This window comes from Mus caroli, chromosome 16, assembly GCF_900094665.2.
Source record: "Mus caroli chromosome 16, CAROLI_EIJ_v1.1, whole genome shotgun sequence".
NCBI lineage: Eukaryota > Metazoa > Chordata > Mammalia > Rodentia > Muridae > Mus > Mus caroli.
In genome coordinates, this window is record NC_034585.1 from 14,753,520 (window position 1) to 14,773,363 (window position 19,844).

At 41.3% G+C, this 19,844-nt stretch overlaps 1 protein-coding gene across 5 annotated transcripts in view; it reads right to left on the bottom strand.

Annotated features, from left to right (window-relative positions):
- The window catches only part of Dgcr8 (DGCR8 microprocessor complex subunit), a 34,188-nt gene that overhangs the window by 4,847 nt on the left and 9,497 nt on the right, over positions 1-19,844 (bottom strand). For all 5 annotated transcript variants that reach the window (XM_021185281.2, XM_029470338.1, XM_029470339.1 and 2 more), the window contains 6 exons: positions 18,089-18,286; positions 17,807-17,908; positions 16,942-17,040; positions 12,750-12,832; positions 1,014-1,114; positions 685-791 (listed from right to left, as the gene is read on the bottom strand). In XM_021185281.2, the coding sequence (XP_021040940.1) occupies positions 685-791; positions 1,014-1,114; positions 12,750-12,832; positions 16,942-17,040; positions 17,807-17,908; positions 18,089-18,286 (690 nt within the window). The remainder of the gene's footprint in view (positions 1-684; positions 792-1,013; positions 1,115-12,749; positions 12,833-16,941; positions 17,041-17,806; positions 17,909-18,088; positions 18,287-19,844) is intronic.

Consider the following 19,844-nt stretch of genomic DNA (forward strand, 5'->3'; position numbering starts at 1 on the left):
GACTAGAGTTTATATGGTGCAGCAATAGCCAATGGTATAGGAAACATCCAGGTCTGAATGTGAGCATGTAATTTCCCAAGGTCTTCTATGTATTTTACATATATATATGTGCATGCATGTGCATGCACGCGCACACACACACACTCACTAATCTTCACTTATAGTAGTTTCAGTATTTTATTTTGTAGTTTTGTTTTTTATTTCTTTAGAAACAAGGTCTCACTACGTTGCTCAAGCTAGTGTTGAACTCACATCTTCACATGATTCTCCTGCTGGAACTACTTGAATTCTCCACCATGCTTAACTTTATATTGGCTTTTACTAAGCAACTATGTCAGATGTAAAAGCAGAGGAAGGTGACCAAATATAGGAGTGTAGACAGATGGATAGCCATCAGGATGCACACCAGTCAGCTCCTCAGGAAAGCAGTCCCCTTATCCCACCAGAGATAGGCTGGTTATAAGTGATAGTAACAATGGAACAGGAGGGAGAATGGAAGGATAACCACCTATCTAGTTTCAGATGAAGGTGTGATGGCCAACACACAAAATTTGTGCTTAGAATGACTGTCAGAACAGTAGTAGCAGACCAAGCCCTCATATCAGAAAATGCTAGCCATACCCTAGCGGTCCTCTGAAAACATGCCAGTCTATTAGGGAATCAGGGGAGAAGACAGATTCTTACACCACCCGCGCACTGTGTGTTTGCCGCATGCCATAACATATTCACTCTTCTGATTTTTCCCAGGAACCACTTCAAACTTGATGGATGTGTCACCCATTCCATGGTTTCTTTTAGGAGAAAACAAGATGATAAGACATTACTGAAAGATGCTTATACACGGTAACTTCTGGAGAGGGCTACTATACGAACAAGTCTACTAATAGTTCTCCAAAGAAAACTCAAACCCCTCCCTAGATGTTCAGCAGACTATGGAAGGCTCTCCACACACTAATTTCAGTAACCCAGAGCTTCTGTGACCTAATTCTTAATAGAAGTGCAGCTTATCCTACCTTTTAAGGCACTCATGGAGGATCTGATATGGAGACAACAGCCCAGCCTTGCTTGTCAGCTCATAGACTCGTGAATCCTCAATACTGATGTGGTTAAAATACTAAAACACAAAGCACATGTTTATGAATCCCAAGCAGGTCCATACCTTTAGAGTCGTGCCACACTGTGTTTCCCTCAATGAACATCTTTCTTTCATGATCTCAATCAAGCATGCCATATTCCAGATATCCCTGATGGAACTATTTGGGAAGGATGAAAAAATGTGGCCGTGAGCTGGGCAGTGGTGGCACATGCCTTTAATCCCAGCACTTGGGAGGCAGAGGCAGGCGGATTTCTGAGTTGAGCCTATAATTTATGTCAATAAATTATACCAAGGCTACACTACACAGAGAAACCCTGTCTCGAAAAAAAAAAAAAAAAAAAAAAGAAAAGAAAAAAGAGTGTATGTCACGAGAGTGGGCTTTAAAGGTTTCAAAAGTCCATTCCTAGTTAGATTCTTTCTCTCTTACCTCTCCCAGTCTCCTGCTTGTGGATGACATGTGAGCTCTTAGCTACTTATTGAACACCATGCCTACCTGCCACCACCATGCCTCTCATCATGATGGTTGTGGATTAACCCTCTGAAATTGTAAGCCCAATGAACTCTTCTCTAGGTTGCCTTGGTCAGAGCATTTTTTCAGAGCAATAGAAAAGTAACTAAGACATGCAGGGAGAGAAATTTTGTACAGCAAGGCTCAAGTAGGCTAGGGATAGGAGGAGCAGTCAGAAATGCATGGGACAAAGTATAAAGGCTAAGAATTGAGTAGCTAACAGATCCCTGCCTTGATCCCTGACTGACCCTGTACTCAGTGAACAGAAGATTGCTAAACAGCTCAGCTTACTCTATACACAGACTACCTCTGGGACAGGCTGCAGAAACAGCACAGTCATGCACTGATAAATCTACCAGTTGATGGTGGATCACATACTCAAAGAAAGTCCCATAAGATTTTAGAGCCTAGCAACAGAATCATCCTAGTTTGTGTAGATACACTCTATATGGTTTCCATAAGTAAATCATTTAAGCAATATATATCTGTACCACAAACTGGGTTAGCAATCACAGTATCTCCTCTCTAAATAAAGGCAAGAAGTAAAAATTCAAGGTAGTCAGCAAAGCTCTACTCCCCCTGCAGAGACTACATGGGAAGATCCAATTTCTGATGACTTAGCTCCTTTGGCTTATGAGAGCAGCAAGTCAATCTCTATTGAGTATGTTTTCTTTGTTTCTCCCCTCTGGAAAACCAGTCACAATTATTATATGTCAATAAATTATACATATCTGATTATTATTATACCTGATCTCCAAAGTAAGGCCATACTCTCAGGTACTAGAGATTAGCCCTTCAATGGATCCTTTTCAGAGACATAGCACAACTCAAACCAGAATATCCAGGAAACTTAAGAGCAAAGATTAACTTATCAGTTGACAAGCAAATAGGAACAAAGAGCTTGAAACAAACATGAAACAATGGGGCCCACCAGTCAGAGGATCTGCTGAAGAGGTAAAAGTCTTTCACCAGCCCGATAGGTAACAGTCTGCAGAGCCTCAGAATCCAGACCTTGGGTAACATGAATAAACTAAGTCAAGATCTCTCTAGAGGAGGCTGGTGAGATGGCTCAGTGGGTAAGAGCACTGACTGCTCCTGCAAAGGTTCTGAGTTCAAATCCCAGCAACTACATGCTGGCTTATAAACACCCATAATGAAATCTGATGTCCTCTTCAGCTACAGTGTACTTGTGTATAATAAAAAATTAAAAAAAAAAAAAAAGACCTCTCTAGAATGACATATGAACAGCTTTTCTGTGTTTGTACTGCTCCAGTGACAACAGTGTAGAGGAAATTCTTACATGAGTCCAGCCAAGACTGATAATCACGAATGCTAACTGTTGTGGTTTGGCTGTCTTCAAACAGGAATCAAAAGATGCCTCTAGCCGGGCGTGTGGTGGCATACGCCTTTAATCCCAGCACTCGGGAGACAGAGGCAGGTGGATTTCTGAGTTCAAGGCCAGCCTGGTCTACAAAGTGAGTTCCAGGACAGCCAGGGCTATACAGGGCTATACAGAGAAACCGTCTTGAAAACCAAAAAAAAAAAAAAAAAAAAAAGATGCCTCTGCCCTCAAATGTATGGAAAGGAGTTAGACCCTGGAACTACCTACAAGAACCAGTAAGGAAGCCAACTGATTAGCAACATGTGCTATGCTCAGCCTATATATATATAACCCTGTTCTACCCAGCAGTTAGTACCTGACCATCTGGGCACAGCAGACAGATTGCCAGCTTACCTGCAACCCAAACTCTGTGCTGGAAGAACCTGAACATACTCCTGGAGAACATACACTCAGAAACACATGTGTCTGGTATAAAATCTGAACATAAAGCCCACAGCAAGCATCTCTGTGGAGTGTCTCTCAAGTGCAATCAAATGCTAAAGTGACCTATAGATAATCATGGTATTCTGAGACTGGAGTGCCCAGAGCCAAAGATGACAAAGAAGCAAAAGGTGCTCATGGACAACCCATGAAGAACTACAATCTAGGTTGGGTGATGCTAACACATGTATTTAACCCCAGTACTTGGAAGGCAGAGGCAGGCAGATCTCTGAGTTCAGGGTCAGTCTAGTCTACAGAATGAGTTCCAGGACAGCTAGGGCTACACAGAGAAACCTGTCTCAGTGCCCTGCATTCCCACCTCCCCCCATGTAAAAAACAAAACATCCAACCCCTCAAACCAGAAAAACTGTAATCTAGATACTGAGGAACAGTATCTTGACAATCAGACTTCTCAAACAGCCTTCAGAACATCCTCTCAAGTCAGCCAAATCTGTGGTTATAAACTAAGAAAACTCGAGGTCCATATGATTTCACTGATAATGACCACTCCACATTTTAAGGAGGAAAAATATCAATTCTATACAAATTCAAAGAGAATACTTCATAGCTTAGTTTATGATGCTACCGATACTATATTAACACCCGGACAAAGTACAAAAACCAAACTGATCAAAACCTACACAATAGTAATCCTTGCAAACACAGATGGGAAAATTATTAAGAGTATCATTCCCAGCACTTGGGAGGCAGAGGCCAGCCTGGTCTACAGAGTGAGGTCCAGGACAGCCAGGGCTATACAGAGAAACCCTGTCTTGAAAAAACCAAAAAAAAAAGTATCATAGTGGTGTGCGCCTATATCCCCATCATTTAGGAGAATAAGGCAAGAGAATCCTGAATTCCATGCCAGCCTGTGCTATGTACCTAGACCCTGTCAAAAACAAGTAACACACTGATCTTGGCAGAACACACCTTTAATAGAGCACTCAGAAGGTAGACTTCTGTGAGTTCGAGGCCAGCCTTGGTCGACTTAGCAAAATCAAGGCCGGTCTGATTTGCATAGCCAGGCTAGTTAGTACTACATAGTGAATCCCTATCAAAAACAAACAAACAAGGAGCAGGCAAGATGGCTTAATGAAGAAAGTATTTGTTGAGCAAGCAATCTGAATTTAATCCCTAGAACCCATATAAAGGAAGAAGAACAAAGCTGTTCTCTGATTTCCACAAGTCTTTTATAGCACATGTGCTCACACACATACACACACTAAATAAAAAATACCCCTCATATGCATACACACACACAGCAGACAGGCACTGACTGACAGACAGACAGACACACACACACACAATCAATAAATGGAAACTATCAATACAAAAGAATACATACTTTGCCAAAGAAAAGAATATATACCATAAGTAGTAGGACTATTTCAGGGATGCATGCTTTAGAAGAATCAATATAATTATACAAAAAAATTAAATAAAAATATCAAACCATAAATAAGATCATAGAAGTGGTACAAAAAAGACATGTGACAGAAATAAAACAGCATTTCAGGTTAAAAATCAACGGTGTGTGTGTGTGTGTGTGTGTGAGAGAGGGGGGGGGGGGCTCAGCAGGTAAGAGCACCGACTGCTCTTCTGAAGATACTCAGTTCAAATCCCAGCAACCACATGGTGGTTCACAACCATCTGTAATGAGATCTGACGCCCTCTTCTGGTGCATCTGAAGTCAGCTACAGTGTACTTATGTATAATAAATATAAATAAATCTTTTCTACAAATCCAATAGAATTACTATGAGCACACCACAAACAACATCACACTCAGTAGTAAGAACTGGATGTTACCCTTTGAAATGAGGAACAAACACCTTTACTATCTCCATTTCTAGTCAACAACAGCCAGAACAATTAGGTTAAGACATCCAGACTGGCAAGATAAGAGACCGTAGTCAACACAATCCTATACACAGATGAATTACTTTTCTGTTGCTATGTTAAAACACAATGACCAAAAGCAACTTACAGAATAAAGAATTTATTGGGGCTTACAATTCCAGAGAGGTAGAGTCTATCATGACCGGGGGACGTGGTAGTAAGTGACAAGAATGGTGGCAGGAACAGGAAAGCTAAAAGATCATATCTCAAACACAAACATGAAGCAGAAAAAGTAGACTGGAAGTAAGCAAGGCTATGAACTCAAAATCTCTCCAAATCATACCACCAACTGAGGACTAAATATCTGAGCCTATAGGGGACGGGACATTTCTTATTAAGCACCACAAAAGATGATCCAAAAAATTTACAAAACTAATACATGAATTCAGCAAAGTGGAAAGATAAAAAAAAATCAATTCACAAACAGTAAGTTGTACTTACATGGTAGCAACAAAATAAAACGAACGGATTACTCACTACAGTGGGACAATCTAAGATTAAAACGTGAGCAGGATCTCTGTGTTATAAAAACCACCAACTACTAACAAAAACAAAGGCCTACTACTACTTCAGGGACATCACTGACCAATGGTCAGCTAATCTAAATGAGCTGACTTAATAGACATGTTACAAAAATACAGATAAATTAAGGCTCGAGAATACAGATACTTTGCAATTATTATCTGGCAAAAATATTATTATAAGCTGAACTATAGTACTGCTCCAAAATGTACAAGTTGAACTCTCACCCCTTAGTACCTCAGAAAGTGAGTTAAGTACATGGGTAAGTGGGCCCTATGTGAGGACTCAGCCCTATTCAAAAGTCATTCTTCACAAACAGAAAATTCAGAGATTCCTTTAAGGAAAAGCATAAAGGTGAAGATAACCATCCCAGAAACCAGATGCCTCTGGCAGTATCTAGAAGAAACTAACAAACCTGATACTATTTTGCACTTCTGACCTCCAAAACCATGGCAACTAAATTTCTGTGACTTAATTTGTCCAGTTTGATACTTTGTTATAGTACCACCAGTAAAAAAATAGTAACAGCAATAACTAACTTTGGTTGTCCTGCTGTGCTCTGTGAGATACAAACTATTAAGTATAGATGGTCCTATATGGGGAAAGAGCAAGAAATAGAAACTATTCCTGAGACTTCAAATTACCAATCATAACTGGCAGGCTTAGAGGTGGCATATGCCTTTAATGGGAGCTGGGGGACTACACACAATACACACTTTTAACTTCAGCTCTTAGGAGGCAGGAATAAGTGGATCTCTATGAGTTTGAGGCCATTCTGGTCTACAGAATGAATTCCAGTACAGACAGGGCATACTGGCTGGCCATCTTAGTCTAACTGGTAAGTAGCAGCCCAGGCAAGAGATTCTATGCCAAAAAACAATATGGACAGTATCTGAGAAATGTCATTCAATGATGATCTGTGGTCTACACACACAGACATAAAGACACATCACAAAATTAAGATCATGCCTAGAGGCTGGAAAGATGGCTTAACAATTAAGAGCACTGCTCTTCCAGAGACCCAAATTGGGTCCTAGCACCCATGTTGGGTAACTCATAACTGTCTAACTAAAGCTCCAAAGGGATCCAACACCTTCGTCTTGTCACTGTAGGCAGCCCCCCACACTCCACAAACATACAGATACATATGTGTAAGCAACTATAATAAAAATAGGACTGGTGGGCTGGAGAGATGGCTCAACAGTTAAGAGCACTGACTGCTCTTCCAGAGGTCCCGAGTTCAATTCCCAGCAACCATATGATGGCTCACAACCATCTGTAATAGGATCTGATGCATTCTTCTGGGGTGTCTGAAGAGTTTACTCATACAGTGTACTCATTTGCATAAAATTAACAAATAAATCTTTAAAAAATAAAATAAAAAACAAGCCGGGCAGTGGTGGTGCATGTCTTTAATCCCAGCACTTGGGAAACAGAGGCAGGCTGATATCTGAGTTCGAGGCTAGCCTGGTCTACAGAGTGAGTTCTAGGACAGCCAGGGCTATACAGAGAAACCCTGTCTTGAAAACAAAAACAAAAAAAAACACCAACAAGGAAGGAGGGAGGGAAGGAGGGAAGAAGGGAGGGAGGGAGGGAGGAAGGAAGGAAGGAAGGAAGGAAGGAAGGAAGGAGCTCAGTGGGTGAAGGTACTTACTGCCATGTTTGAAAACCTGAGTTCAATCCTTGGAATCTATATAATGGTCCTCTGAATTCTACATGTGTGCAGTGGCATGCATATACCCACACAATACATACAGGGCTGGAGAGATGGCTCAGCAGTTAACAGTGCTTACAGCTCTTCTAGAGGACCTGAATTTATTTCCCAGCATCCATGTTGGGCAGCTTAGAGCTGCCTGTGAGTCCAGCTCCAGGGGTTCTGGCCTCCTGGGTACCTGCACTCACATGGCAGACACACAGACAAATAAAATCCATCTTAAAAAATTAAAATAAAAAAATTAATGTAAAAAATGGTTTTTTTCTGTTTTGTTTTAAATCTAAAATGAGACCATCTCCAAGCTGCCAATAAATCATTTTAAGAGCTGGCCTTCTCTTGGTAGAGCATAAATATACCAGCACAGGTGTTTCAGTGGCAAAGATCCACAGCTGTTTGTAACACACTGCAGATTAAAGATAAACCAGTAACAGGATTTTAGACTGGCCCAAAGGAAGTGCCAGCAAGATGCCTGAGTAGTAAAGGTGCTTTGCCACATAAACCTAGTTATCCCTGGAACCAAAGTTATGAGGGAACTAACTTCATCAAATTGTCCTCTGGCCTCCACATGTACATACACACAACATGAGCATAAGTCTGTATGTATGCGCACACAGAAAATAAATTACAATCCCTAGAAGGTAAACTGATAGCATTCATACTCAATCTTTGATACATACTGAATATATGTATAATGAGTTCCATAATAACCAAGACAACTACACAGTGAGGCCTTGTCTCTGAAAGGAAATAGAGTTAAGTAGACACCAGTTATTAACTTCTGACACTGACAGGCAGCTAGAAACGAACACACAGACAAACATCCTACAAAGGACAAAAGTCCACATCACCAATCTCTTTTCTACTGGCATGCCTTGTCCTCACTTGTTCTGCCTGTTTGTCCTTTAGCCCCTCCTACTAGTAGCTGGTAAGATCTCTAGTTTGCCTGCCCAATCCTACTCTTTGTACTACCAAAACATACATTGTCCTTGAGTTTCCTTCTGAGTTTAATATTCTTTCTCAAAAAAAAAAAGTATTTGTATGTATGGGTGATTTAACCTTATGCATGTCTGTGTACCGCATGTGTACAGTGACCATGAAGGCAGAAAAGAGCATCAGATCTGGAATGAGGGATGGGGGGTGGGGGACCAAATTCAAGTCCTCAGGCATTCAACAATTTCTCCAGCTTCTACTTTTATTATTTTTTATTCTTTATTTTTATCATTTTAAATGACATTTGTATTGAATGGTTGTAACCCACCAACGTTTAGGTCCAAACTTGGGTTCTTTGCAAGAATAGTAAATGTTCTTAGCCACTGATGACATACGCCTTTAATCCCAGCACTGGGAGACAGAGGAAGGTGGACCTCTAGGAGGTAGAGGTCAGCCTGATCTACATAAAGAATTCTGGGACAGCAAGGCTACATAGTGAAACACTATCTCAAAACAAACAAACAAACAAACACACACACAAGGGTAGGAGTGGGGATGAGGCTAGATTTATGACTCAGCGACAGAGTTCTTGTCTCCAATGTCTAAGGCTCTAGATCCTCTTCCTAACACAAGAGGAAGGGCAAAGTGGGGATTATAAAACATTCACTAGAGGTGTTTCCTAGGAGATTCAAAAAAGCAGAAAAAAAGCAGCCAACATGAAGGTAGGTATATTGGGATTATCTAGTCTGAGGAACAAAAATAAAAATAAGGCAGAGTTGCAGAAACCTTTAGGACAAATTAAAATCACCATTAAGTATAAAAATTTGTAGTCAGAAGGTAGTGGTGCATGCCTTTAATTCAATACTCGGATCTCTTGTGTGTTCAAGGCCAGCCTGGTCTACAGATCAAATTCCAAGATAGCACAGCAAAATCTGGTCTTGGGGGTTGGGGGTGGAATTACCATGCTTTTAATCCTGGCACTCAGGAGGCAAAAGCAGGTGGATATCTTTGAGTTCAAGGCCAACTTGGTCTATGTAGTTGAGTTCTAGAACAGGCAGAGACAGACTCTGTCTCCAAAAAAACAAACCACAAAAGAAGCAGCTAAATAAATCCCAAGTGGAATAAACTCACGCATCTGTTTGTAGACTCATCCACTGAAGGCCAAACAGAGCTTCTTGAAAGCAGAAGAGAATCTATTCAGCGGACACAGAAAACTCAGAGGTTAACAAGCAATTTTGTTTGCTTTTCCTTTTCTTTTTCCTCCCCTCCAATGCTGGAAATCAAATCAGGGCCTTATATCTATTAGTAAAGTGCTTATCATCAAGCTGTACCCCAGTCTTTAGTGTTCTATTTTTCGAAACAGGTTTTACTGCCTAGCCCAGGATGCGTTTAAATTTGTGATACTTCTATACCCAAACTAGTTTCTTATCAGGAACCAGAAAGGGTAAAAGGCAGTATGGGCTAGGAAGTTCTTTATTTAGGGCTATAGAGATGGCTAAGCAGGTAAAAAGTGCTTGCCACCAAGCCGACAGTCTACATTCAATTCCCAGAACCAATATAGTAGGAGAGAACTAACTCTCACAAGTTGTCCTCTGATTTCCATGCACATACACAAATAAATTTAAGGAAAATATTAGGAAAAAAAATTCCTGTAATCAAGCACTTCCTAGCTTGCTCACTGGTGTCATAGAAGGGAACTATCTCAGGAGAGGTCTTCTATACCATTAAGCTGGGGAGAGAAGACCCTGCATTTTCCTAACTCCAAACTTCAAAGTTCTCCACTGACTAAGTTGGCAACCCAAATATGGGGGTGGGGGTGGGGGTGGGGTGGTATCAAAGAGGTTGGAGGGAGGGAAAATAATGTATTAATCTTTTAATTAAAGGGAAAGGGGAAAAAAATGTGTGAACCTGGGAAAATGGATGTGAATCAGATCAGACAAATATACTTTGGATGGTACATGGCAACTGTATCAGACTGAAGCCCAGAGCAAGCAAATAAGGAAGATGCAAACCAAATGCTAATAAGAGGGAGCTAGCTAGGTGTGAATACAAGTGGAGTGAGTGCAGGACAGAACTGAGGCCAGGGCAGTTAAGATGAACCCTTTGGCTAGATAGTGCAAACTGCTTTGGCCTCACTACTTTGGATGTTCTCAGAGAATGGAGAAAAATCAACTGCTGCTGGGCAGAATTCTCCACCCTAGAAGCTGGGAAGACAATAAGTAGCTGGCAAAGTATTTTCCACATAAGCATGAAATCCAGGGTTCAATCCCCAGGACTAACACTAATTCCAAGCATGGTGGTGATGTAGGCTTTTCCCTTGAACTTGCTAAGCAACCCAATCTACTGGGTATTCCAAGCCAGAAAAATATTCCCAAAAAAGATGACTAGCACCTAAGGTACTGAGGTTATTCTGTTTGTATGTACAGGGACATGCACACATACACAAAAGAACTTCCCACCACAAACCCACCAGGCAGAGGGCCTCTGGTGCTCAGAGAGAGAGGATGTCCGTTAGCTATGCTAATAGAAGCAGTTTGAACACTTTTAGCATAACTAGGTCTGCATAACAGGACCTTCAACCCAACAATACAGCTTGAGAAAAGCTCTTCTTTTCTGAATTGTTTTGGACTCCACTCACCTATAAAATGAGCCTGGAAGAAAATGACTCATCCTTTCTCTTATCCTCAGCAAGAAAAAAATGAAGTTGTTTTGTTGGCTCCCTTCCTTTTTCTTTCCTTTTGTACTGTCTTTCTTACTTTTCTAAGTGTTCCTGTGGGATCACTTAAATTTTGTATTTTTATTTTTGATTTGATTTGAGACAGGGTCTTATATAGCTCAAGCTAACTTTGAGCACCCACAACTATTCTTGTTCTGGTCCTCTAGCTTCTTCTTCTTCTTCCCAAGTATTAGCACTACAAGCATAGACTACCGTACCACATCGAGCCAGGACACTTTCTTATACCTTCACCCCATACATCTTTTCTCTTTTTCTTAGTTTACCACCTTTCTCCTTTCCTTATAGTTAAATGTAGTTAAGGGTCAGAGAATGGCTCAATGGCAAAAACACTTGTCATATGAGCTTGAGGGCTGGAGTTTCCGTTCCAGAATGCATACAGGGAAAGGAAAGGACCCACTCCCTCTCAGGTTGTTCTTCTACCTTCACACTTGTACCACAGCATGCATGCAACCACACACATACATAACCACCAAAGTAAATAATAAATCAATGTAATGTAAAAACAGAATTGCTGTTTTAAAGAGACTGCTTTCTCTCTTAGTGCAAATGGGGAACATACTCTAAGAAACCAAAAAGACTCCACTAACAAGACCCCCCAAAAAACTTAAAAATCTATATAAATAAAAAGGTTTTTGGTTTTTTGAAACACAGTCTCACCATGTAGCTATTGGCTGGTCTGGAACTAATTATGTAGACCAGACTGACCTCAAACTCATAGAGATCTGCCTGTCTTTGTCTCCCATTTAAATTAATTTAATAATTTGAAGAGATACCTATCCCGACAGACATGCAAGACTGTAGAAACACAAGAACCCTGAAAAGCCAAGTCAACACAATTCCTAAAAATGTTCAGGACTCCTTCATAACTGAATCCAAATATAACAAAAGGGTTCAAAGGCATAAGAACTCAAAAGTCTGGTTTTAAAATGACCAGTGACCAAAAGAAAATTAGAACAGACAAATCAATTTAAAAACAAGATTAAACTCTTTTGCTACGAATAGCTATAAAACCACACTTATGGGCTGGAGAGATGGCTCAGTGGTTAAGAGCACTGACTGCTCTTCTGAAGATCCTGAGTTCAAATCCCAGCAACCGCATGGTGACTCACAACCATCTGTAATGAGATCTGATGCCGTCTTCTGGAATATCTGAAGACAGCTACAGCGTACTCACATACAATTAATTAATTAATACAACTATGGATCTTTAAAAACAAAACAAAACAAAACAAACCAAACCACATTTATCCTAAAAGGTTTCTACAGGACAGGGATTGAGACACTTGTAACAATAATCTCAACCTTAGACACTGCCAGATTCATTTCCATTATAGATCTATGTGTGTAACATACACAACTGAAAGGTAAAGTCTTCAAGATCTTCTCCTCTGTCTTCACAAAGGTAAGCGAGTTCCTCTTACAAGCTGATGATTAGACCCTGATATGGTGCGCATCCCTGGTTGAGGCAATGGGGTCAGTAGCTGTATGGTAGTTCCCAGGAAAACAAGATCACCACACTCACCTCCAGTTCTTCACTGTCTTTAGGCTTCTCCTCAGAGGTCTGTTTAACAAAGTCAGGGATGAGAATTTCCAGGGTGGCTCGGGCTACAAAAAGAAAAAGTCTGAGGTGAGGGGAGCTCAAAAGAAGACCATTTATGTTGCCCAGCGAGCAGTGAGCCTACATGCTGGCTCCCACACTCATAGGCAAAAAGCAGCAACAGCACTTTAAAATGTAGAATTATGAGAGCATAAAGAACAAGTCAATCCAATCCTGAAAAGGGACAGTGAGATGATGCCAGTTTACATGCCAATTTTGCCAAGGGAGGATTGGTAAAACCTGCACCCAAGGAGGGCTGACAACACATGGAGAGCAGCTACTAAGAACAGGCAGATGGGCACATGTGAGGAACCGTGGAACTCTGGAAGACCATGTGTAAGGACCACGAACAAGCCACGACATGTCACAACAGGTAAAGAATGTACAGAGTAAATAGCCCATGGACTAACTGCTGTCTGGTCCAGCACAGCATTGTTAAGACATCCCAGCAAAATAAGTTTGTTACAGAGACCAAACAGTGCAGATGTCTAGAGTGAGTGGCTGAAATATTGGTGGAGGACACAAAGTCCAGAACACAGACTTCTAATCTTGTAAAGAATAGCTTAGGATAAGCCTGAGGAGTTTTCCATTCATTTGCCAGGTTCTATCTCAAAAGATATCTGTTGAAAGTCTCAACAATTTGTTGAACTGAAAAGTCTTTTTAGACTGAATCCTTCTAAAATGTACAGCAGCAGCTAGAGATTAGCTCAGTGGTAGAGCATCTTGCTCAATTCCTAACTCTGCATGAGTAACTTAGCAAAAATAGGTATCAGGACATCTTGCAGACTGAGGCAGAATATGTAAACTAAGAGCAACTGAACAGAGGACAGCCAGTAACATGATATACAAAGACTTGGGCTGGAGAGATGGCTCGGTGGTTAAGAGCACTGACTGCTTTGTTCAATTCCCAGCAACCACATGGTGGCTCACAACCCTCTGTAATGGGATCTGATGCCCTCTTCTGGTGTGTCTGAAGACAGCTACAGTGTACTCATATAAATAAAAATATATCTTAAAAAAAGAAAGACTTATTGTCCTCAACAATGGCCACTAAAATAAAAAAATTAGCAGAGAAACTGATTCTTAGAAGTAGAAAATCCAAGCTGGGCAGTGGCGGCGCACGCCTTTATCCCAGTACTTGGGAGGCAGAGGCAGGCGGATTTTTGAGTTCGAGGCCAGCCTGGTCTACAGAGTGAGTTCCAGGACAGCCAGGGCTACACAGAGAAACCCTGTCTCGGGGAAAAATAAAAGTAGAAAATCCTCCCCCTAACCCCAAGCCCCAGTGAGACTGAGAAAACTGGCATAGCTCTTGTTCTGTACAGAGACCTGTTCTGGAAGACAACAATCCCATAGGATAAAATTCAAGAAGGGCTCTATATGTGCCAGGGCTACAGGTATACCCAACACTAATCTACCATATCCTCCACGACTCACTCAGGAGAACCCAAGTAACCCAATGCTGATCAAAGCGGCTTAGTACAAAAATGCTGTCTATCTCTGCACAGAGCCAGAAGGCAGAGATATGGTATAGTTTGTCTAAAAGAAACCACCAGCTCTTGGGATGACATTGTGTACAATGACTATCTAATCCCCAATTTGAAGTCTGAAGGACTCAGAGAAAAAAATCTATACAAATATCAAAACCCATCAAGATAATGACAGCATACAATCTGTCTTTTCTCTCAGCATGCCTGGTTTGCTGTTTAAAAACAAACTTGAATTCCAGGTGTAGTGGTGCATGATTTAGTCTCAGCATTCACAGACCTATCTCAAAAAACCAAAAACAACAAAATAAAAAATAAAAATAACAAAACACACTTGCATGTGTTCCATATGGTCCAGTTAGCTCTAAGCATACCCAAATCTGCATTTGGCTGAATCAGGAACTGAAAACACTGCTTCTGCTGTTAATCAGTAGAAAGAGGCCCTCTAGTATAAAGACTCACTTTAGATACATTTTTTAAGATTTATTTTAATTTTTAGATACATTTTTTTAAGATTTATTTATTTTATATATGTGAGAACATTGGTGCTGTCTTCAGACACACCAGAAGAGGGCATCAGATCCCATTAGATAGTTGTGAGCCACGTGCTTGCTGGGAATTGAACTCAGGACCTCTGGTAGAACAGTAGGTGCTCTTAACCTCTGAGTCATCTCTCCAGCCCAAGACTCACTTTTTAAAAAAATAAAAATCTGATTGTTTTTGAGACAGCACTAGCTGTCCTGGAACTTACTTTGTGATCAGGCTGGCCTCAAACTCAAGGAGATCTGTCTCTGCCTCCCAAATGGTGGGATTAAATGTGTGTTCCCTGTGTATGTGTACATGTATGTAATGCCAGAGACATTAGATCCTCCTTGAGTTGGAGATAAAGTTCTTTGTAAGCTGCCCCATGTGGGTTCTGGGAATTATGGGGATTTGAATGAAAATCCCCCCTCCCCCCAGCCCCACCCTGTAGTCTCCAGATTTTGAATGCTTAGTCCCTAGGAGGTGGAACATTTGGAAAAGGATTCTGAGGCATGGCCTTGTGGTTTGAGGCTTCAAAAGTCCCCACCATTCCAAATCTCTCTCTACTTCATGCTTGTGGATCTGATATAAACTGTAAGCGACTACTCCAATGTCTGCCTGCTGTCATGATGGTCGTGGACTCACCCTCTGAAACTACAAGCCCCAATTACAGGCTTTATTCTAAAGCTGCCTTGGGGTCATGGAGCTTTATCACAGCAGGACAAACTTGAGTCTAGTAAAACAATCTAGTTTGTCCTGCTGTGACATGGTTCTACATGATCTTTATTTATTGAGCCATCTTTTTTAACTCATCAAGTCTTTTTACTCTTAGTTTAAATCATTTATAATAAGCACATATTTTATTTTGTCCTTGACCAGTATACTCTAAAGCTTAATTATATCCCCAGCTCTTAGTTTTAAGACAGAACTGCTCTATAGCCAAGGCTAGCCAGAAATTCATTAGCAGCATCTCAGTACTAAGATTACAGTCATTTACACTTATGATGTTTTAAAAATCAAAGTACAGGACAGAAGAGATGATTCAAGTGTTAATTAAAGGCACTTGAGGCTCTGGGTTTGGTTCTCAGCACCCATATCAAGTGGCTCACAACTTCCTTTACTTCCAAATCTGAAGAATCCAATGCCCTCTCTGACCTTTGAGGGCATCAGGACACAAGTAGTACACACATATGTATACATACATGTACACATACACACGTACAAACGTACACACATGAAGACACACACCAAAATTAAATCTCTTTAAAAACAAATAGATAGGGGCTGGGGAGATGGCTCAGCAGTTAAGAGCACTGACTGCTCTTCCAAAGGTCCTGAGTTCAAATCCCTGCAAACAAATGGTGGTTCACAACCATCTGTACAGCTACAGTGTACTCATATACATAAAATAAATAAATCATAAATTACAATAAAATAAAATGCATAAGCTGGGCAGTGGTGGCACATGCCTTTAATCCCAGCACTCGAGAGACAGAGGCAGGCAGATTTCTGAGTTTGAGGCCAGCCTGGTCTACAGAGTGAGTTCCAGGACAGCCAGGGCTACACAGAGAAACCCTGTCTTAAAAAACCAAAACAAAAAATAAAATAAAATTAAAATAAAATAGATAACACGAATAAAAGTCTTAACCTAGGCCCATAAAATCCTACAGGCATTACATAGCCCCTTGCTAATCAGAGATGAAGACCCAGCATGCAGCATGTCTCTGGGATACCAAATGTGATGTTTAACTCTGATTACCAACTCCTGGACATGCCTGAGATGAATATCTAAATTAAGTTAGCCTCTGGGGCATACTTGTGGAAGAGTATCTAGTTATGATAAACTGAGGTGGGAAAACCCACCTTAATGGTAAGTGTCACCATCCCATGGGCTGAGGTCCTGGGCTAAACAAAAAGGAGAAAGGAAGCTGTAAGCTTCTGACTGCAGCAGATGCTACTTTAGCAGCACCCACCAGCTCCTGCACCATGCCTTTCCCACCAGGATGAACTAATGAGCCAAAACAAGCCCTTCCTTTCTAAATGTGCTTTTGTAAGGCTATCTCATCAAACCAACAGGGAAAGTAGCTGATATACCAAGCAAACCACATTACCAGCTTTATTCTTCGCAAGTTTTTTGCTGCTTGCAGTTCCAGATCCGTAAGTCACACCATCAATGGTCACGGAGGCACCAAAAGGCTCACTTGGATTCTCTTAAAATTAAAATTACTGGTTTTAAAACACTTGCCAAAACATTAAATGCATGCTAACACAAAGTCCACCAGCCCTGACAAGATACCCCTAAATAAATCATGTCTATGCTTTGTCTGAGATGCTGAGACAAGATTGGAAACCACAGACAGCAAAGGGCATGATGGGAAAGTTGAAGAGTAAGGGGCTCTATGGGAAATTATCCAAAGGGGAAGCAGAAGCTGGAGACAGAGCTGCCCAGTCCAGGGACAAGTTAGGGATGTTTCTGAAAGACAACCAGGGCTGTCAAGAACAGCAAAGCATAGGATCAAGGACATCTGAGAAACAGCCACCCCACCCCCCAGGTCTCAGCCCAAGGCATTCATAAACTGTGAGGAAGAAACCACAGGACAGAGCTGGCACAAAGTGGGGTGAGATCAAGGCTTCCTCGTCACTGGAGGATGGGGAATGGTGGACACAGGACAGTAAAATTGGGAAAGAATTCAAGCACAGCAGAAAGATCTTTAACAACAGTCAGAAGCCACCAAGGCAGACCAGAGAAGACAAGAAAAAGGGGATGGGGAAATTGGGGCCAACTCAAAGGGAAAAGCTGAGCAATCTCCCCTCTCAAGACAAGGGTCAGTGATGTGAAAATAAGACTCCACCTGCACCACACTTCTCTCTCTACTTGCCTTGCTTGTCTATCCAACCAGCCGGTCCAATGTACTCACTCCCACCTCCAGCCAGGACCAAAGTGATGTATGAGGAATAAAATCGGTTTGAACTTACCACATTCAAAGAAATTATAAACAGGGCGGACCTTGAGGACACGCTGCATGTATTCGTGCAGGATGCAAACCTCAGACTTCCCATTGGGATTGATGACAAACTCTGTGACAAAAAGAACTATCTCAGGTAAACTCAGGAACTCGATCTACATAAGAGTCATTCATTAGGGGCTTACCACTGTGAACATGGCAGCCTCTGCATTACAACTCATAAACACAGACTAAGCAGACATGACAAGAACATGTTCCATCTGTTGATGCTGACAGTACAAGCCTGGCCCACCTTTCTTTGTGGGTGCATCTTGTACAGATAGAGTGATCAGCTTCTGGTTGGCTGGCAGGATGGGCCTCTCTGACTCGGCCTGCTTCCGCTTCATCTCACGGTTGAACTGACGTCGCTCAGCCCAAGTCCTGAATTTTTTCACAGTTACTTGTTCAAAGTCAAAACGCTTCTCAAGGTAATTACGAAATTCCTCCAGATCTGTCCAAAATACACCAGAAAACTACATTATCAGATTTCCAAAGCTAGGAAACATGTTTTCCTCAGCCCTGTGTAGAATAACATATAATGTCATTAAACAAGTTCAGGACGTACGATACAGATTTGTCTTTCCCCAACTCTTTCAAAAGCAAGGAAAGAAAAAAATTAGGTCCTTTCTCAGCTACTTCAAATTTCATTCTGGCAAACTCTTATGGAAAGAATCCTGGGCATATCATTACTTTATCTGGACTAAGAAAAACAATACAAAAATGATATGGGGGATTAAAATAAAGTAAACAAACAAGAAACAAGAAAACCACTATTCTGGGCTGGAGAGATGGCTCAGTGGTTAAGAGCGCTGACTGCTCTTCCAAAGGTCCCGAGTTCAAATCCCAGCAACGACATGGTGGCTTGCAACCATCCGTAATGAAATCTGATGCCCTCTTCTGGAGTGTCTGAGAACAGCTACAGTGTACTTACATATAATAAATAAATAAATCTTTAAAAAAAAAAAAAAAAAAAGAAAACCACTATTCTTCAGGCTTTTCCCTTAACGCAAAATGAGTATTGGGGCTTGAAGAAACTAAATATACACACACAAAAAAAAAAAAAAAAAAACAGCAAGCACCTGACTGCCAAGAGCAAGTGTCTACCCCCTTCTCTGACCATCTTAGTTTTGCCTCTGGCCCTTTAAACTCAGTAACAAATCATACCTAATTGGATCTCCACTTCAAATATTATACACTGATGCACCTCTTCACAAACCACTTCACACACACCTCTCAATAGCAGCTTCCTCTCTGTGCACCCCTCCCAGGACACCTCACACCAACAGCAAACAAAAAAGTCTAATCCATGCAGGGCGTAGTGGTGCATGCCTTTAATCCCAGCACTTGGGAGGCAAAGGCAGGTGGATCTCTGAGTTCGACATCAGCCTGGTCCACAGAGTGAGTTCCAGAACAGCCCAGGCTACACAGAGAAACCCTGTCTTGACAAAACAAAACCAAACCAGGGATCTAAGGGGCAGAACTAAGCTAAAGGAACAAGAGAAATACAAGCATATAACTAGACAAATGCAAAGCTCAAGAGCACTGCTCAATACTTGAAAAGCAAAAGAGCAGAAACAGAAGAATGGCAGCTTCTTGGTGCTGAGTTTGTGACTGCAGGCTCATTCTAAGCTCATCAGATAAATTTAAACAATGTTACATGAGCACATTGTACTGAAAGAGCAAGACTTTAGAGGTCATACAAAAACCCAGAAAGGCTGGGCTGGAGAGAGGGCTCAGTGGTTAAGTGCACTGACTGCTCTTCCAGAGGTCCTGAGTTCAATTCCCAGCAACCACATGGTGGCTCACAACGGTCTGTAATAAGATCTGATGCCCTCTTCTGGTGTGTCTGAAGACAGCTACAGTGTACTCATATACATAAAATAAATAAATACATCTTAAAAAAAAAAAAAAAAAACAAGAGCTAGGCAGTGGTGGCGCACACCTTTAATCCCAGCACTTGGGAGGCAGAGGCAGGCGGATTTCTGAGTTCAAGGCCAGCCTGGTCTACA